Raw genomic sequence first — 19,394 nt, forward strand, 5'->3', positions numbered from 1 at the left:
GATGTTCACATTGAGTTTCCTTGGGGTTCACTTCGACTGTGATCACATGACGATCACTTGGTGATTAATCCGCCATCGGACGGCACAAAACCAATCCTACCGCCCCCAATGAAGGACATGGTCACGCGATGGTTTAGTTTTCACGACAGCCTTTGACAGCGATTCTCCGATGAAAGCTTTTGACCTGCTTAGTTTTGTAACTCTTCCTTTTTAGGCATAGTTGCAAAACTATGCCGGTGAGCTTCAACGCTCAGGTCTTCCTCTTTTTACCTGCTGCGCCTTGGTCGTCCTCTGTCTACCCGCTGCAGCTGGTGCGCCATCCTTGCACATGTCAGAAGTGGTCGAGGCTTAGTGACAACTAAACCTCGCGTGACCACCACCTAATAGGGACAATTGTTCCCACCTGATACAAGGGGTGTCTAATCGCTGTTATGACCGTTTTCTGCAACCCGTTGCCGTTCGCCATTTTGAATTCTCGACTACGGTTTCCCCAAGACTTGCGGAGAGACTCCTTCCAAACGTTCCTGCTCGCCTAGCACTGTCCTTCCCCGACATCGTCACGCTCGACTCAGCCGAAGAAGGAAAGCTCGGTTTGCAACTGGATACAGCGCCGCAGACTCGGATACCTGCGAGCTCTTCGACAATGGTTCTAAACATTGACTCAGAAGGCGCAAGCTTGGCCTTGCCTGTCTCACCAGAAGAAAAGCAAGGCGTAGACGCCAGGAGGTCCAATGGCGCCTTGTGGTTCCGGTTGTCGCCAAATGCAGCTGGTTCGCCCCTTGATGATCATTGCCAAACTAGCCAGACAGTGCTTCGGGCTAGCGCTTCCTCTCTGCCCAACGGCAAGGACCGCTTCCACGCTGTTCAGAAAGGCGCAGGGGTTGGAAAACATGCCAACAGCAGGGGCGTTGGAAGAGCCAACAAGCTGGCTCAACTAGAAGTGGCAGCTGAGCACATCGGTGCCTCCTCTCATCGTGTTTTGCTGTCCAGTCCTCGCCTCCTGCGTAGCCCTGGCAGAAAAAAATCTCCCATACGTTGGTTTCCGAGGAAGAAAACAGAATCCTATCTGGAGCGCAAGATCAGAATGCTGCAGGTACGCTCAATTCAGCTTAAATAATGGCACTGGTTGCCAGTAGTTATGCATCCATGTATTCACCTTCCAGATTTCACACGTGTCTAGTGAATTTCAGGAGAAGGACGGTAAGGTCGCATCACTGGACGAAACATTAGGTGCTGCAAATCTGCACCTATCCAGAATTGAGCGGGAGAAACTTGCTGCCCAAGCAGCAGCTACTGAAGCCATGAACTTAAGAAAAGGCGCACTGGTAGAAGCTTCTTGGTGTCGCATACTCAAATTAGCCGGGTGAGTTATGCTTCGATAATCCAAGTTCCTGCCCCCGATGCACTGGTGACCCATCGCTGATGTTGATTTTTCGTATTTCTGCAGAATACCTTGCAAGCCAGCAATCCTCGAGTTGCAGAAGGCAGAGAAAAAGGCAACCTCTGCCTTGGCTGAAGCCGAGAAACATGGTGTTATTCTTCACCACGGTCCTCCCGAGCGTGAATCTAGTTCTGAGGCCGTGACTGCGTCTCTAGACACTGCCTTTGATGTGGACAAGGAAGTGACTGCTGCAATTAAGGCGGCTCTTAGCCATGTTTCTACTACCGGCGAAGGAGAATGTGACATCGTCATTAACAGATCAAGTGACGCGGCTACAGAGGGTTTCTCGGAAGCAGAGAGCCAAAGCGATCCAGAAACTAAGGAAGAATGCATACATGAAGGGCAATTAGTACAAGATGCGTCGGAGTCTCCAAGGAAAAGTCTCTCCTCAAGGTCTCGCAGCCAGAAGCAGGATAAACATGGGTCTCTTGCTAGTGTAATGGTAAGTCGAATAAGCGACCTTAGTTTGGAGCACCAAACCGCTCTTGCTGGAATTGTTGCCACTCGTGGCCTCAGTGAACTCTTGAAGAACCAGAGTTTAGAGCAAGAGCTGAATGAAAAACACTTAGCTGAATTGTCGGATTGCAAGGCCGCGCACAATTTAGGTTCGCTGAATGAAAGTTCGGATCTGGGAAGCATTCTTGTGAAACATGTTTCCAGACTTCAGCGAGAGGTTCAGGCCGCAAAGGACACAAGCAGGCATTCACAGGTTGAGGGCGAGAAGAGATCAGGTGGACGTCTTCAAAGGGTAGCCCATGTTGAGGGCTTGGATCAGATACTGGTCAAGCATGTTTCCAAGCTGGAGAAGGAAAAGCTTGCTGCAGCTCAAGCCAGCAGAAAGATGCCTCCGCTAACATCAGGGTTAGCAGAATCACCTACAAAGTCTTGCATGCAAAATGAACCATGCAAGGAGATTGAGGAACATGGCCACAATAGTGTGGAAAGAGACAGAAAGACACTCCTGGAAGTTACGAACACTCCATATTGCAGCACGTCTCTGGATAGCATCCTTGTAAAGCATGTGTCTGTGCTTGAAAAGGAGAAACGGTTAGCATCCAAACTCCAAGAGTTCACAACGTACACAGACACGAAAGCTGCGAATGTGAACAATTTGCACTCAGAATGTGGAATAACTAATGATGTGCAAGGAGCCATAGTACAACCAGACTCCAACACAGCAATCTCATCAGGTAGAAATTGCGGGTCTGATACACTCGCAAATGAGTGGATTCCTAACGATTCTCAGCTCAAATGCAAGCAGAGGCCAAACTCTAGCGACATCCCTGGTCTTGGTAGCATCTTGGTGAAGCATGTATCGAGGCTCGAGAAGGAGAAGCAAATGGCATTGTTGTCGCAGGATGTAGGGAGGAAAATACAGAAGCCAAAGCATACTTGTGAAGTGGGTTTGGGAGACATGCTTGTGAAGAGACTCTCAAGGTTAGAAATCGAGAAGGCAAAATCATTGGAATCGAGAGAAAACGAGTTTGAAAATGATGAGAGCAGCTGCCCAGCTACATTGCAGCGTGCTAGTGAGAATGATAAAACAGGCCAAGCAGCACACTGTGCAGATCCTCCCTGGCGAGTAAGTAGAGCACAAAAGTCACGGCAGCTGGTAGGCACTTGGGGTGGCCCGTCGATGCTACACGAGCCTCCATCAATCCGGTCGAATGCAAGCAGAAGAAAGTCTCTGCGAGAAAAACAGCTGGAAGAGGCATGGGGTGGCGTAAGTCTGGGAACTGCTCTGAAACGGCATGTCTCAAAGCTAGAAAAGGAGCAGGTAATATTATCTGGTCAAAGTTCTGCTCCTAGATTAAACACTCTTGTCAGCGTTAAACTATGAAGATTGGAAGGTCCTTCTGTCAGCACGCTTTTTCCTGAAAGATTAATTGTAGCTTTAGCAAATAAATGGCAACAAATTGTTTTCACCAGGGCCATGAATGTGCAGCAGCCATGATTGTTTTTCTGTTCTTGATACATTGCGAATAGCAGTCAATTTGATCAAGCCCTTCTGTGATTGACATGTTGCGGGGACTGATGGGGTGTTATGCTCTGCTTGCAGGCTGTGTGGAGGCGTGCGGAAGAAGAGGCGAGGCAAAGATCTACCCTTCAGCGCTAAGATATGATATTCCTTAGGCGCCCCCTTATCAGCTCAGAAGGAGAGAGATGGTCTCGCACTTCAAATGTATCAAGATCCTTTGATCACAAAGCTAGGCATGTAACTGATCTGCCGTTGTTGAAGTGGAGCACAGAGCTCATTTTCCCTTGAAGACCCAAGGTCCTTCAAATTGTTTCAACCGTTCGGTATTGCCAATTGATTCTGTTAAAGGAATTCTCTCTCTCATTAAGTGGAGCAATGGCGAGAATTTGGAAATGTAGGTAAGAGGTCTTGATATGTTCGAAACTGTGCTGAAAAGTATACTGGTTATGCGGAGGCCTTGAACATGCTCAATGGCAAGACTTTTCTCGCTTGACCTGGGCGGGGGGCAGGGTTTTGGAAAATGACTTTTTATGGAGTCATCTTTGGACAACTTTGAGAAGATGAAAACCATTTTTGAGAAGGCTTTGAACTTTTCTCTAAAATTGAGCCGGTCTTATTGCAAAAATTTGAAGCGGCCATTTTTACTTTGATTATGTAGAAGCGTTTTTCGGAACCCTGCAAGGAGAGTTGTGCCACTTGGCAGCAGCTCAGAAAAGAGAGAGAGAGAGAGAGAGAGAGAGAGAGAGAGAGAGAGAGACCTGCAACAATCACTTCAGCCCCTTCCGCCAGAAAGCTCAAGGCTGATTTTTCAACTAATGCAAGGTGAGGGCCTTTGTCCCGATGCAGGAGAGCTGTAGCAATCGCTTCAGCCCTTCCGCCAGAAAGCAGCCCTTCCGCTAGAAAGTAGCAGGCTGATTTTAGCTAATGCAAGGTGAGGGCCTCTGTCCCGATGCTATCACTTACGCAACAGATTGTGGGATATGCACATCAGGAGCGAGGCCAAAAAGCTCTAGGCTGATTTCAACAAATGCAAACCTATGAGGGTCTTTGTCCCGATGCTATCACCTATGCATCCTACGCATGCATCTTGAAGGCATGTGACTCTATGCAAGATGCCGATATGGGCTTAAAAATTCATTCTTTTATTGTTAATCAAGGGTTGTTGTTGTGCTTGGCAATGCCTCAAACCTCTCCTGATGCAATCACATAGCAGCTCCTTCCACCATCGCCATTGCCTGTGTGTGGTCGATATGTATGCCAAATGTGGTGCACTTCAAAAAGCACAGAAAGTGTTTAAGGAGCTTCCTGTCCGGAACGTCGTCTTTTGGGGAGTGCATTTGATTGTGGGATATGCACAATAGAAGCAGGGCCACAAATCTTACCAAGGCAGCATGATACATTTGCGATAGTGGGTACTTGAAAATAACACATACTTAGCCAACACGTTAGTCAGTATGTATGTCAAGTGTGGTATACTTGTCCGAGCACAACAAGTCCTTGATGAGCTGTTGTGCTTGGCACTGCTCGATATGTATGCCAAGTGTGGTGCACTTCAAAAGCTGCTTGTGGAGCTTATTGTTTGAAACAACGTCTCTTCAAATGCATTGATTGTGGTATATCCACAACAAGAGCAGGGACAAAGAGCTGTATGCTGTTTTCAGCAGATGCAAATTGCTGGCCTTTATCTGGATGAAATCACCTACACGTGCATCTTGAAGGTATGCAAAGCCAGGTAGCTTTGGGCTGTTTTCAATAGATGCAAAGAGAGAAAATGCAATCACCTACACGTGCAACTTGAAGGAATCTGGCATCATGCAAGATGTTGGTATCGGCAAAAGAGTTTATGATGATATTGTTATTTAGGGACTGTTGATAGAAAACTTTGTGCTTGGTACTGCCTTGGTCGACATGTATGCCAAAGGTGGTGTACTTAATAAAGCGCAAAAAGTGCTTGTTGTCTGGAATGTTGTCTATTGCAATGCACTAATTGTAGGATATTCCCAATAGAGGCAGGGTTAAGAAGCTCTGGGCCGTTTTCAACAGATTTTGAAGACATGTGGCATTAGGCAAGATGCTTATATGGGCAAAGGAATTCATGATGATATTGTTAGCCAGGGACTGTAGAGCAAAGAAACGTTGTTACTTGGCACTGCCTTGGTTGACATGTATGCTAGATGTGTTGTAATTCATAAAGCACTCTTTGTATGCGCACATACACTTACACAAAACGCGCACGCGCACACACACACACACACACACACACACACACACACACACACACACACACACACACACTCGATTCTCTCTATGCAACACTAGTTTTGTTTTCACGCAATATCCACTACACAAGCAAACATGGAGAGGAAGAGATGAGTCTTTCTTTTGTGAGCTCACTTAAAGACTATGCTAAGAACAAGGATTTGTACCAAGGTAGCAAGATACATGCTGATATTTGTGATAGTGGGTTGCTTGAAAAAAACACATACTTAGCCAACACATTAGTTAGTATGTACATCAAGCTATTGAAAAGAGAAATCGTGCTTGGCACTGCCTTTGTCGATATGAATGTCAAATGTAGTGCGCTTCACAAAGTACAAAGGCTAGAGGAGCTTACTTTTCGGAACAGCGTGCACTGATTGCGAGATACGCACAACAAGAGCAGGGCCAGAAAGGTCTAAGCTGATTTCAACAAATGCAAGGGGAGGGCCTCTGTCTTGATGCAATCACCTACGCATGCATCTTGAAGGCATGTGACTTTGTGCAAGATGCCGATATGGGCTTAAAAAATCAATCTAATATTGTTAGTCATGGGCTGTTGTCTATGTTGTCTTTTAGAGTTCATTGATTTTGCGATACGTGCAATAGGAGTAGGCTAGAAAGCTTCAAGTTGTTTTCAATAGATGCAAAGCGAGGGTATCTCTCTAGATGCAATCACATACGAGTGCATCTGGAAGGCACGTGGCTCTATGCGAGATGCTGATATGAGCTTAAAAAATCATGCTGATATTGTTAGCCAGATGCTGCTAAAAAAAGATGTTCTAGGTAATGCCTTGGTTGACATGTTTGCTAAATGTGGTGCTTTCAGAGAGCCAAAAAGTGCTCAAGGAGCTTCCTGTCCGGAGTATGGACTCTTGGAATGCACTGATTGCAGGATTTTCCCTAGAGGGGCAGGGCACAATGCTCTTGTCTGTTTTGAGCAGATGCGATGTGGGGGTCTCTTGGCACTGGATTGGTCAATATGTATGCTAAATGTGGTGCACTTTAAAAATTCACTCTAATATTCTTAGTCCAGGGTTGTTGCAAAAAAATGTCGTGATTGGAAATGCCTTGGTTGATATGTATGCCAAATGTGGTGCACTTTAGAAAGCACAGAAAGTGCTGGAGGAGCTTCCTGTCTGAAATTTCCTCTCTTCAAGTTCACTGATTGCGGGATATGCGCAATAGGAGCACGTCCAAAAATCTCTAGACTGTTTTTTGCAGATGCAAATTTAGAGCCTCTCCCCTAATGTAATCACTTACGTGGCAATGGGCTCTATGCAGATGGTGATATGGGCATAAAATTCACGTTGATACTCTTAGTCAGGGGCTATCAAACAAAGATGTCACGAGGGAGCTTACTGTTTGGAGTGGCGTCTCTTAGAACGCACTGATTGCAAGTTACATGAAAATAACACTTTCTTGGGGAACATGTTGGTGAGTATGTGCAGTGCACCTGTCATGGCGCAACAAGTCTTGTGCGGGATGTTTTTGATTACAGGATATGCTGAGAAGAAGGATTCGTACCAAGGTAGTAAAATTCAGGCTGACATTCAAGGAAGTAGGATTCATGCTGATATTTGCGATAGTGGGTTACTTGAAACGAACACATTCTTGGGGAACATGTTTGCTAGTATGTATGTCAAGTTCGGTGCACCTATCATGGCGCAACAAGTCTTTGACGAGCTTCCTGTGCGAGATGTTGTCTCTGATTGCAGGATATGCTCAACAGAGACAGATCCAGGAAACAAGTATTTCTTTTGTGAGATCACTTAAAGATTGTGCTGAGAAGAAGGATTTGTACCAAGGCAGTAAAATTCATGCTAATATTCACGATAGTGGATTACTTGAAATGAACACATAATTGGGGAACATGTTGGTTGTTGCACCTATCATGGTGCAAGAAGTGTTTGACGAGATTCCTATGCGGGATGTCATCTTTGATTGCAGGATATGCCCAATAGGGGTAGGGCTAGGAAACAAGTAATTCTTTTGTGAGCTCACTTAAAGACTATGCTGAGAAGAAGGATTTGTACCAAGGCAATGGGATTCATGTAGATATTTGCGATAGTGGGTTACTTGACACGAACACATACTTGGGGAACATGTTGGTCAGTATGTGTGTCAAGTGCAGTGGACCTGTCATGGCACAACAAGTCTTTGACAAGATTCCTGGACAAGATTTCTGTGCGGGATGTTGTGTCTGATTGTAGGATATGCCCAAAAGGGGTATCGCGAGGAAACTGTGGGTTGTTTTGAGGAGATGTGAAGGGAGGGCCTATCTCCAAATGCAATCAGGTGCATTTTGAAGGCATCTGGATTTACGTAAGATGCTAAATGTGGTGCACTTCAAAGAGCACCAAAACTTCTAAAAAAGTTTCATGTTCGGAGTGTGGTCTCTTGGAATGCATTGATTGCAGGATTTGCCCCACAAGGACAGGGCTAGAAAGCTCTAGTCTATTTTCAGTAGATGCGAAGCGATGGACTCTCTCTTAATTGCAGGATTGGCTCCAAAAGGCCAGCACTGAAAAACTCTAGGATATTTTCAACAGATACCAAGCAAGGGCTCTTGGAGAAAGATCTTGTGTTTGGCCGTGTCTTGATCGATATGTATGCTAGATGGGGTGTCCCAAAGTTTTCAACTTTGTGATGTGTGCGTGTGAGCCTACGAACTGACAATAAGGAAGATTCAACATACCCTGAAACCAAGAACGTCAGAAGTAGTGCAGGTAATGGTAGGCATGATAGCAAAAGTGAATGCGACAATCGATATCTTTGTAGAAGTCACAAACTGGATGACGATGGCATAACTTTATATTGGAGGCAAGGTGATGGAACAATGTAAGGAAGATCTAGGAGCCGATCCATCCAAGATTTGCGTTGATCCACACGACCAATACCAAAGGTAAACTTATATTTTGACTTTGATTTCCTCTATGTGATCTCAAAAGTGCTTAGATTACATCATGTACTCATTAAAACAATTAATTTACATCATTTCCATTGTAGAAGTTGTAGATGAAGGTGACAATGGCTGAAGAATTTTTGGGGATGCCCAACAAAGAGACACATAGACGATACACCATCGCATGGCAATGTGGAATGATACATGTCTTCATAAAACATCGGTAATGAGTTCTTCCTTGTACAGTTGTAATATTTTTACAATAAGAAAGTTCCTCCAACACTGGAGGAGAAGCATACGTCCCCTTCAACACTGGAGGGGATAAAAGTGGGGGGGGGGGGGGGGAATGGCACGTTCCCTACGGTATTATTAAAAATGTGGAGAATGGTGCCAACTCCACACCATACATACGTATGTTTTTTTCTTTTTTTATTTATGGGACAATCATCACAAATACACGAAATGCATCTCTCTCCATCTTTATTGTAATGTGTATATTTTCACCTCCATACATCTTTTAATGCAAAATCTCGTTTGTGATGCGAGGTCATAGAGTTTTTGGCGAAAGCTTTGAGGAGAGATGCTACAAAGCCTTCAGTAAGAGACGCGATGAGGTGAAAGGTACAACACTGCTCTTCTTGTTTAATTCACACCATTTCCACAACGAGTCGATCAAGGCATACTAGTTGGATTTAAACAAGTTTTGTATAAGACAAACCAAACCAACTTTTGAGCATCCATCATTTATCCAATGGCATTGACTATACTATTCCATCAAGACATCATTATAGCCACACACCCGTCTGTAATGGTGTCTACATCATCTTGGACACTTTCTTACACTAACAAAGGGGTAGGGTAAGGCATAAGTGCCTTATCTGCTTGATGAATGAAGATCTTCCTGTGAAGGGGCTTCTTTTGTAGCCTCTGCAACCTATCCATCCGAGTTGGTTGTACTGGGGTGTGGGTGACTAAAGCTAAATGTGTTTGAGATGTACTTTCCTTTCCATTTTCACGAGGTGGAATTTGGTTCTTTTCAGTAGTCTTTCCTTTATCAGCAGTTATCTGTAGTGGGGATTAAGGCAATTCAATGGGTTTGTATGTTGAGGGCCCCTTGACTTGCCCAACATAAGTAGGATTTGTCGGAGTCTTCTGTTTTGATTATGGTTGAGTTAGGAGGGCTACTATCTTTTGTTTCTTCACTGGTGGCTTTGTGACCCCAGTTGCACCAATATCAAATATGCCAACCTCTGACTTTGCTGCTATCCTTTTTGTGCTAGTAGTGACTATCGCCAATTTCTTTTCTTGTTTTGCATTCTCTTGTCCTATCTCTTAGCCCAAAATTGTGTCTTGCTCAGTGGTTTGGGCACTTTGACAAGTTTTTTCTGAAGTCTTCTTCCAAATTTTTTCCTCAAGCCTTCTTCCAAACTGTTTTTGTATTAGGGTGAGCTGGAATGTAGGTCACCCACCCAGTACAAGAATTGCCAAGCATACCATGCTTTAAATACATTCTTGGTTTTTACTTTGACTGTCTACTGGATCAAACTATTTTGCAAGAATGTGCCTAAATTAATACCTGCCTTTGAATTATGGAGTCTGACTAGTAGCATATCAAATAGTTTTTTTGAAACATATGTGCGGTTGTTTTTTAGACTAATGGCCTCTGCTATGAACTTATATACTTATATACTGGTTTGAATTCCAAGGTTGCTACTAGAACTCCCTGAGCTCCTTTTTTGCATTTCTTAAAAGCCTGTTCATTAGAACTCCTTGAGCTCCTTTTTTGCATTATTTTTAGCCCGTTCATCCTCTTCTGGGTACTAGATGACTTCATTAGATGAGCATGGTTTGCCTTTGATTATGTATGGAAATCTCAGCACATGGGAGAGGGATGCTATGGCATGTACTAACCTTCCATTGATTTCAACAGCCCCAATATCTGAATCAAAACTTCAACCACGTGTTGAATGATCCCGACATTGAAATTCATCCTAGTGGCATCTCGCAACCACCTCTAAACCCCAAAGCTTCTGAAGAGTTCTTTCTATCTAATGAAAGACATACTTTTCTAGGTTGTTATGGGCCCGATTGATATGTTTCTCCATTTTCTCTATAGCTTGATCCATGTATTCCTGCATCTGACGTTTTCTTGGTCTTGCCCATTTTGGAGTCCTATGAACAATCATGTGAGGGAGAAGACTCACATGTACTATATGACGAGTAAACATATGAAACCCTAGGAGTTTCGAGCTTGGTTGTGAATGCAATGGAAGTGGAAGGAGAGGGAGATGATGTTGCATGCTTTCTGGAGGTTGTGTGGAAGGTGAAGGAACAAAACCCTCCATAAGCCAAGGTGCAAGTCACGCAAGTCTTTGAGGGAAAAGTGCAAGATCACACACTCTATGCATAGTTATACATATTTTCAACATGAATGCTCCATTGCCTTGCTTTTAGGATCGTCGCGTGTAATGTGCCACCCATGCATTGGTTGGGCCACCTAATCATTTCGTGCGAGATTCTACCCATGATTGTTTCATTTACTTTATACCAATGACCGTTAAAATTGTCAGACTCTATTGACTATCCATGTATTTGAGTCTGAACTGGAATTACCCTCAAATAATCTACTAACTTTGGAAAATCCTATGTTCCCTCCCGAACTAGTCTGACATGAAATAGATCCACTGGTTCATTATCTAACTCTGCAATAGTTTCTGGTACTGGTGTTGCTAGTACTTCATCCGATTTGGCATAATAAAGCTTGAATTATCTTGGCAATAGTATTCCTAATAGATCTCTAAACCTTATGGTGCCGTTAGAAAACACTCAATCTATTCCATAGGGTCTTGACCATGCAATTTTGAGATAAGATTTCTTAGACCTCAGCTTTGATTGTTAAAATAATATCAGATCACCCTTTTTAAATTCCTTGACCTCAATCTTGCTGTAATGATAGTGCTTCCTGTGTTGCTAAACCACTTCTTGTTCCAGCATAGCCCATTGCCCGATCTCATCTGGATGCACTAATTCATCTAATCTTTGTTTCAAATTCTTGTCAAAGCCATTCCATGCTCCACTGCTAACCTTAGACTTGGGATTGCAAACTCCATTGGAACTACTACGTCTGTGCCATATACCATTCTGAAAGGTGTCATGCGAGTGGTGACCTTGTATATAGTTATATAAGCCCATAATGGTGTCTGAAGCTTTACATCCCACTAATGTGGCTCCTTATGAACTATCTTGGTTAGGATTGTCTTTATAGTCTTGTTACTGCTCTCTACCTGTCCATTGCACCTACGCTAGTATGGCATGGATTTTCAATGCTTTACAAAAATATCTTAGTCACTATATGGATAGATTTATTCATGAATTGTGAACCCTGACCCGAGACCATTTGGATAGGCCATCCATATCTACAAATGATATTTTCATACAAAAAGACTTCATATCGATCTAGCTGTCATGCCAATTGTAAGAGTAGATGTGCATGGCCCAAGCAAAGTGCTAGCCACACATGCAGTACAAGGGTTTATGTATAACTAAGATCGAGAGGGCCGGTGGCCTTTACATAGTGTGGATGGGTGGTTATTTGCATGTGCTATTCCCCAAATACTTACACTATTATCAAAGCAGTGGTAATCCTCAGGGAAGGAGAAGGGTCGTGGTGCATGAGCTTTGCATGGTGATGCATGGAGCTTTGCATTGCAATGCATGGCTTCTGACTCTCTCTTGCTCTCTCTTTATCTCTCTCTCTCTCTCTCTCTCTCTCTCTCTCTCTCTCTCTCTCTCTCTCTCTCTCTCTCTCTCTCTCTCTCTCTCTCTCTCTCTCTGTCTGTCTCCTTCTTGAAGACGTGGTAGTCAAGAACCACACGGGCACAAATGTATCAAGATCCTTTGATCACAAATCTAGGCATGTACCTGATCTGCCCTTGTTGAAGTGGAGCACATAGCTCATTTTCCCTTGAAACCCAAGGTCCTTCACATTGTTTCAACTGTTCGGTATTGCCAATTGATTCTATTAAAGGAATTCTCTCTCTCATTAAGTGGAGCAATGGTGAGAATTTGGAAATGTAGGTAAGAGGTCTTGATTTGTTTGAAACTGTGCCGTAAAGTATATAGGTTATGTGGAGGCCTTGAACATGCTCAATGGCAGAATTTTCTTGCTTGTTGCTTCAACAGAATTCTCGCTTTGCAAGATGCCTTGTAAAGGCGAAGTTAAGAGGTAACTTTGCCGATTTGGCGGGGGCTGGGTTCGGGAAAATGACCTTTTTGGAGTCATCTTTGGATCTTTTTCACCCCTTTGAGAAGATGAAAACCATTTTTGAGAAGGAAAATGCTAAATAACTTTGAACTTTTTATCTAAAATCTCAAAAATTAAGCCAATCTTATTGCAAAAATTTGAAGCGGCTGTTGGAATTAGGGTTGCAGAGAAACGCACACTGCTTGGAGAAGACGAAGGAAGCTCAAGGCACACAATAGAGAGTGTATTACTTAGTGAGCAATGGAAAGATAAATAGCCCTAGAGTGATGGGCGTATATACAACGCACAGGGGAAACAACCTCCTAAAGAGGGAAAAAATGCCCCGGCAGTCCTAGTGTGCATATGGTAACAAATCCCCTCCGGAGTGATGCAGTGAACGAAAGCTGGCACATGACTAAAGGGAAGTGCCATGCCCTGAGGACATGATTAGTCCACAAAGGGGAGTAAGCCCAAAGCTTTGCGGAAAGCTTCAAGCTTCTCACGAGACAATGCCTTTGTGAAAAGATCTGCAAGGTTGTCCTATGTTGGCACATAAGCCAAGCTGATCTCTCCTGCTGAGAGCCTCTCCCTGGCATTGAAGTGGCCACAGTAGGTTTCTTCTTGATCAACCATGATATACATGAACTGCCAAGCATGAAACAAAAACCACTTGTGGACACTCGCGTGTCAAAACAACCAGCCCAATATGAGTCCGAAAAGGCATGTAAGTCTGGCGGCGGCAATGATCGCCCCTTGGGATAAAACAAGCCAAGATGTAAAGTGCCACTAAGGTAGTGGAAAATCCTCTTGACAGCCTGCCAATGCTTAGACCCGGGGTTATGCATAAATCTGCTGACCTGTGAGACTACAAACTGAATATCCGGCCTCGTGTTGCATACATAAATGAGGCAGCCAACAACAGTTTGGTAAAGAGTGACATCAGCAAGATCGCCAGCATCATGTAGACTCAACTTCAAACCTGTTTCCATGGGAGTGGCAATAGGTTTGCAATCCTCAAGTCCAAATTTACATAGCAATGTCTCTATGTAACTTTTCTGACACAAGGCAATACCACCATCACACTACTTAAACTGTATACCCAAGTAGTGATGCACCAGCCCCAAATCTTTCATCTTGAAAGTAGCATTCAAATCAGCCTTAAATTCAGCAATATGTCTCTCATTTGGTCCAGTGATCAGCAAATCATCGACATAAAGAACCACAATGAGAAGTACATCACCCTCACGCTTTACATACAATGTGCTTTCTGTTGGACTATTACGAAATCCTCGTTTAACCAAATGAGTGTCAGCTTTCTCATACCAAGCACGAGGAGATTGATTCAATCCATACAAAGCCTTCTTACATCTATACACTTTGTCCTCTTGTCCTTTTATGACAAAACCGTGAGGCTACGTTACATAAACTTCCTCAAATATGTCACCATTCAAGAAAGCATTAACAATGTCTGATTGATGTACATCCCAACCAAAATGAGCTGCCAATGCACATAGAAAACGCATAGTAGTCATATGACAAGTGGGAGCAAAATTCTCTTCATAATCTATGACTTTTTGCTGTGCATAACCCTTTGCAACAAGTCGAGCCTTATGGCGATCGATCTCACCATCCGGCTTGCGTTTCAACTTGTAAACCCACTTCATACCAATGGCCTTTTTGCCAGGAGGAAATTCACATAAAGTCCATGTGTGATTTTCTATAAGTGCATCATATTCTGATTGCATGGCAGCCATCCAATTTTCTGAATTCTGTGCTTCATCAAACGGCAGAGGCTCCTCAACATCATGTAAGCTAGACACAACCAAAGCATAACAATCTGATGCATAAGATGCATGGCGAGAGCCTGAACGAGTACAACTAGACAAAGGTGCATCCAATTTATTGTCACGCAAAGTGTGCACCAGCCATTTTGGCATACCTCTAGCCTGCTCATTTTCAGCCCTTTCCTCATCAAGTACATCATGTACATCTGCATCAGTAATAGGCTGATCTAAACCATTTTCAGAAATCTCCATAGGCTATACATTTGCCTCATTGGAACTTACATTCGTACTTCCACCACTGAAAAGAGGCAACAAAGTGTCATAAATGTCCTGTGAGCTTACATTACTGTCTCTAGTACATGAACGCAAGGGCTGAACAGAATCTTCCACAAACACTACATCCCGAGAAACCAGAATACATTTTGTTTGCGGATGATACAACCTGTAACCTTTGCTTTCAACACTATAACCAACAAAAATACATTTGACAGCCTTATAATCCAATTTTTTGCGCTGCACTTGTGGCACCAAAGCATATGCCAAACAACCAAAAACACGCATGTGCTCAGTAGAAGGCTTTCTATCATGCCATGCTTCATATGGAGTAATAGACTTGAAAGCTTTCATAGGACACCTGTTAAGTACATAAGTGGCACACATGATGGCCTGAAGCCAAAAAGAATGCGGTAAAGTTTGGATTTTGACCATACATCGTGCCATTTCCGTCAGTGACCTGTTTTTCCTCTCAGCAACACCATTTTGCTGAGGTGTATAAGGCACTGTACATTGGTGTTATCCCACGACTAGCCAGAAATGCATTAAATTCATGAGACATATACTCCCCCCCTCGATCGGAATGGAGGGTGCCCATAGTACATTTCGAAACATTTTCAGCCATAGCCAGAAATTGTTTGAAGCACATAAAAACTTCGGACTTCGCTTTAAGCGGTAATACCCATGCATGCCTGGAGTAATCATCAATGAAAGTCACGAAGTACAGGTAATTGCCCAAGGACGGAGTTTGCATGGGCCCACAAACATCACTATGCACAAGCTGCAACCTGCATGTGGCCCAAACTGAACCATCCTTTGGAAACTTAGAACGTTGCATCTTACCCAAAATACAGCCTACAAACATGGTTGACAGGTGTTCAAGAGGCGGCAAAGAAGCAACCATATCAGATTTTTGCAAACACAGCAAACTGGCAAAATTCAGACGACCAAAACATGCATGCCAAAGTTTTGCATCTGAAATAGCCCTTGAATCTACAACAGCATTTGCAAAATTTTGTCCATACTTGTCATACAAAGTGAGCTTATATAGCCCACGGCACAAAAGCCCAGATGCAACAATTTCATCACCAAAACTGAGATCATGAACTGTACATCTATCATCCACAAATTTGACTACAAGTCCAAGTCTAGCAAGTGCGGATACAGACAAGAGATTCTTCTTGATCCCAGGTACATAAAGTGCATCAACAAGTGTGAACGAATTGCCATTTGTAGCAGTAAGCACAATCTTTCCAACTCCCTGATCCGGATAAGAGGCATTGTTGGCACAAGTGACTGAATTCCCATGAGGGACAGACTCAAGAGAGGTAAATAATTCACGATGTGAGGTAATGTGCTTTGTAGCACCCCTATTGAAATACCACACATGTGAATCTGCAGCAACTGACAAGCATGCATCATGGACAGCAGGATTGTAAGTGCACTCTGCGCTAAAAGTCCATTCTGCATCAACATCAGCAACACAGTCTCCTTTCACAGAAGACTCAACAATGGATGCATTTGTAGTGGAACCAGCATTTGCAGTGGAACCACCCTCTTTCTTCTTAGCCTCTTTGGCCTTGAACTTAGGACATGACTTGATCAAGTGATCATTAGCTTTACAATAATGGCAACGCATCTTCTTTTTGCCTTTATCACCAGAATTTCCAAACGAATTGCTGCCAGCAGAAGCATTAGGAACATAATTTTTGCCACTCGCAGCAGAACCATAAGAAGTGGCTGCATTGCTGTTACCACCCTTTCTTTGAGAAGCAATAAAAACCTGTTCAACTGCACGCTGTCTAGTCCTGTTTTTTCTGAAAAGTGACTCTTGCAACAGCAATGTGCATAATGCATCAAACTTGACAACTTCAAGATTTCCTTGGGTCATAAGTCTCCAAGTGCTTGCAAAAGTCTCGTAAGAATCTGGTAAGGCATCAAGAACAGTCTGCACAAGGAAACTGTCTGAAATGACTTCACCTGCAGAAATAAGTTGCTCATTGATATCCTTGACACTAGCAAGGAAAGTGTCCATATCGTCTTCCTCATGCATAATCTTTGACTCCAACTCTTTACGCAGCAAAGAAATTTTAGCCTCATTGCGACTTGCATAAAGACCTGCTAGAATATCCCAAGCCTGTTTTGCAGATTTTGCTGAACGGATGTGAGGAACAATGGTGCGCTTCACAGACAACGCAATTAATGCATGAGCCTGCGCATCCTTAACATCCCAACGAGCTTGTTGTGCCGTAGGCAAAACAACTCTAACAACAGCAATCCTTGCAGCCAGACCTGCAACATCCTCAACATCGCCTACATCCTCAGAACCAGGACATACATCAATGCCCTCGACAATATTCTAGATGCCCTTTGACACAAGAACGTTTTGCATCATATAAGCCCACATTGGGTAATTATCCCCATCCAACCTGTCCTCAGCAACAAACATCTTGAACACATTTGTGTTGTTGTTGTCAGCCATGGTAAATGCTGCACCTGATGTGAAAACTGCCCGAAAATAGGAGAAACGGAACGGGAACAACACGTGCTATATAGCACAAACCGTAGAAGACTAAGGCACCTGTTATGCAGAAAATGACACTGACAAAAATTCTGCACAAAATGATGAAATTGCCTATGCAGACCTGCTTGTAGTGGAAATGGAGGTCGAAATGAGCCCGAATAAAAATTTTGAGCAGACGAAGCTCTACGAGCGTACCCGAAATATTTGTCGACCTGCAAACGCTCGCCAAGCCTCACTGTAATCGGAGAAAGTGAGCAGGCGTGTGCTGGAGCAGCTGGCGACTAAGCTCGGGAGGATGCAACCTGCTCTGATACCAATTGTTGGAATTAGGGTTGCAGAGAAACGCACACAGCTTGGAGAAGATGAAGGAAGCTCAAGGCACACAATAGAGAGTGTATTACTTAGTGGGCAATGGAAAGATAGATAGCCCTAGAGTGATGGGCGTATATACAATGCTCGGGGGAAAAAACCTCCTAAAGAGGGAAAAAAGGCCCCGGCAGTCGCAGTGTGTTCACACACATCACTACCACATGTATACGGTAATAGCGGCCGTTTTTGGATTTAAACAGGTTTTGTATAAGGGAAACCAAATCTTTTCTCAAGACTCGGGACGCGGCAAAGAAACCCTATGGATGTAAGCCTGACATGGGGGACATATATTTTTTGAAGCTTAGTGGAACGTGCACAACCACCTCTGTGTGTGTGTGTGTGTGTTTCTGTTTTACTCTGCATAGGACCTCATGGTTCCCACGTGGAAGCCTTACCACCACACAAATATGCGTAGGTGTCCTTGGGAAAACTCAACACTATATCACTCGGGCAAATTCAGATAATATCAATGGTGGAGGCAAACATCAAGGGGCTATATTGTGGGTAGTTGGATTGGCCGGCTTGAGGGAGGCTTGAATTGACAATATTTCATAGAGTGTACTATTAGCCTCAAATTTATGAAGTTTCTTGAATTTACAAAACTGCATAGTGGGGGATTAAAAAATTGCGAGCTTTGAATTTAGAGCTTTATTTAGTAAAAAGTTTAGAGATGTTAAAAAACTACCACATAGCAACAATGTTCTCTCTTTCCCACAACTATTATCATATCATGTTGTGTAGGTGTACATCTAATACACAACTAATTATGCCATACATGTGAACATGCACAATACATGTCAGTACAACATTTTCATCATGGAGAAACTAGTGTATCTAGAGAGCCCTTTTCTTCCTCAAATTTTTCTTGAGTGTTATCAACTCAATAGAGTGAATCGAGTCTAAATCTAAATCTAAGCTAGAGTTGATTATAATGCCTTTGCCCTTGCGTTAACTTATTCTGGTGGCTTGTATTGAGCAATAACGTACTGGGTGTCTTGTTGATCCTGCTGTTGATTTGGATCAGGCTGTGTCTGATCGTGATGCTATTGCTGATTACCAACTTATTTGTCCTTCTGACTGTCTAGCCAATGCTAATGTTAGTCCGGTGTCCACCCGTGGCTGAGTTTGGAGGTGGAGCTCGATCATCATCATCATCATCATCCTGATCATTGCGAAGACCTGCTCCAGTTTCATTGTCCTGATCTTGGTCTTCATCATCATCTTCATCATGTCCTGATTCTTGATATAATCCATCAATCCTTGGTTGTTAATGGTTGCTGTGTACTTCGCTTTGCCTTCTAGTTAGATTTCATAAATTCTACTAAGTCTATAAGTCCTCCATGTTCAGGGTAAGGTTCCCCTTGGCATCAATATATCGACTAAAGATCGATAAATCTACTTTTCAGTAATGGCCTTCTTTATAGTAGTATGTACTCTGTGTGGGGACTTTAGAGCAACCTTCTTTTCATTGAGAACATTTTTTGAGTGCTTCCTTTCCATCATCAATTGCTGGTTTCTCTTTAGCTACGTGCCTATTGTCCTTTTTAAGTGTGTCAATCTCTTTCTGTTATAGTATCATTGTTTTGCCTGATCCTGAGTTCCAACATCATGCTTCTTACTT

At 43.3% G+C, this 19,394-nt stretch overlaps 1 protein-coding gene across 1 annotated transcript; it reads left to right on the forward strand.

The window, feature by feature from the left end:
* The first annotated feature begins 502 nt into the window (after positions 1–502).
* LOC147435396 (myosin-2 heavy chain-like protein) lies at positions 503–3,770 on the forward strand. Its single transcript, XM_086488468.1, has 4 exons — positions 503–1,093; positions 1,191–1,363; positions 1,448–3,218; positions 3,501–3,770. The coding sequence occupies exons 1-4, from the start codon at positions 644–646 to the stop codon at positions 3,555–3,557; spliced, it is 2,451 nt and encodes an 816-aa protein (XP_086344594.1). The 5' UTR covers positions 503–643; the 3' UTR covers positions 3,558–3,770.
* Positions 3,771–19,394: the final 15,624 nt, after the last annotated feature.

The sequence above is a fragment of the Adiantum capillus-veneris genome, chromosome 18, assembly GCF_014529385.1.
Source record: "Adiantum capillus-veneris isolate H3 chromosome 18, ASM1452938v2, whole genome shotgun sequence".
NCBI classification, from domain to species: domain Eukaryota; kingdom Viridiplantae; phylum Streptophyta; class Polypodiopsida; order Polypodiales; family Pteridaceae; genus Adiantum; species Adiantum capillus-veneris.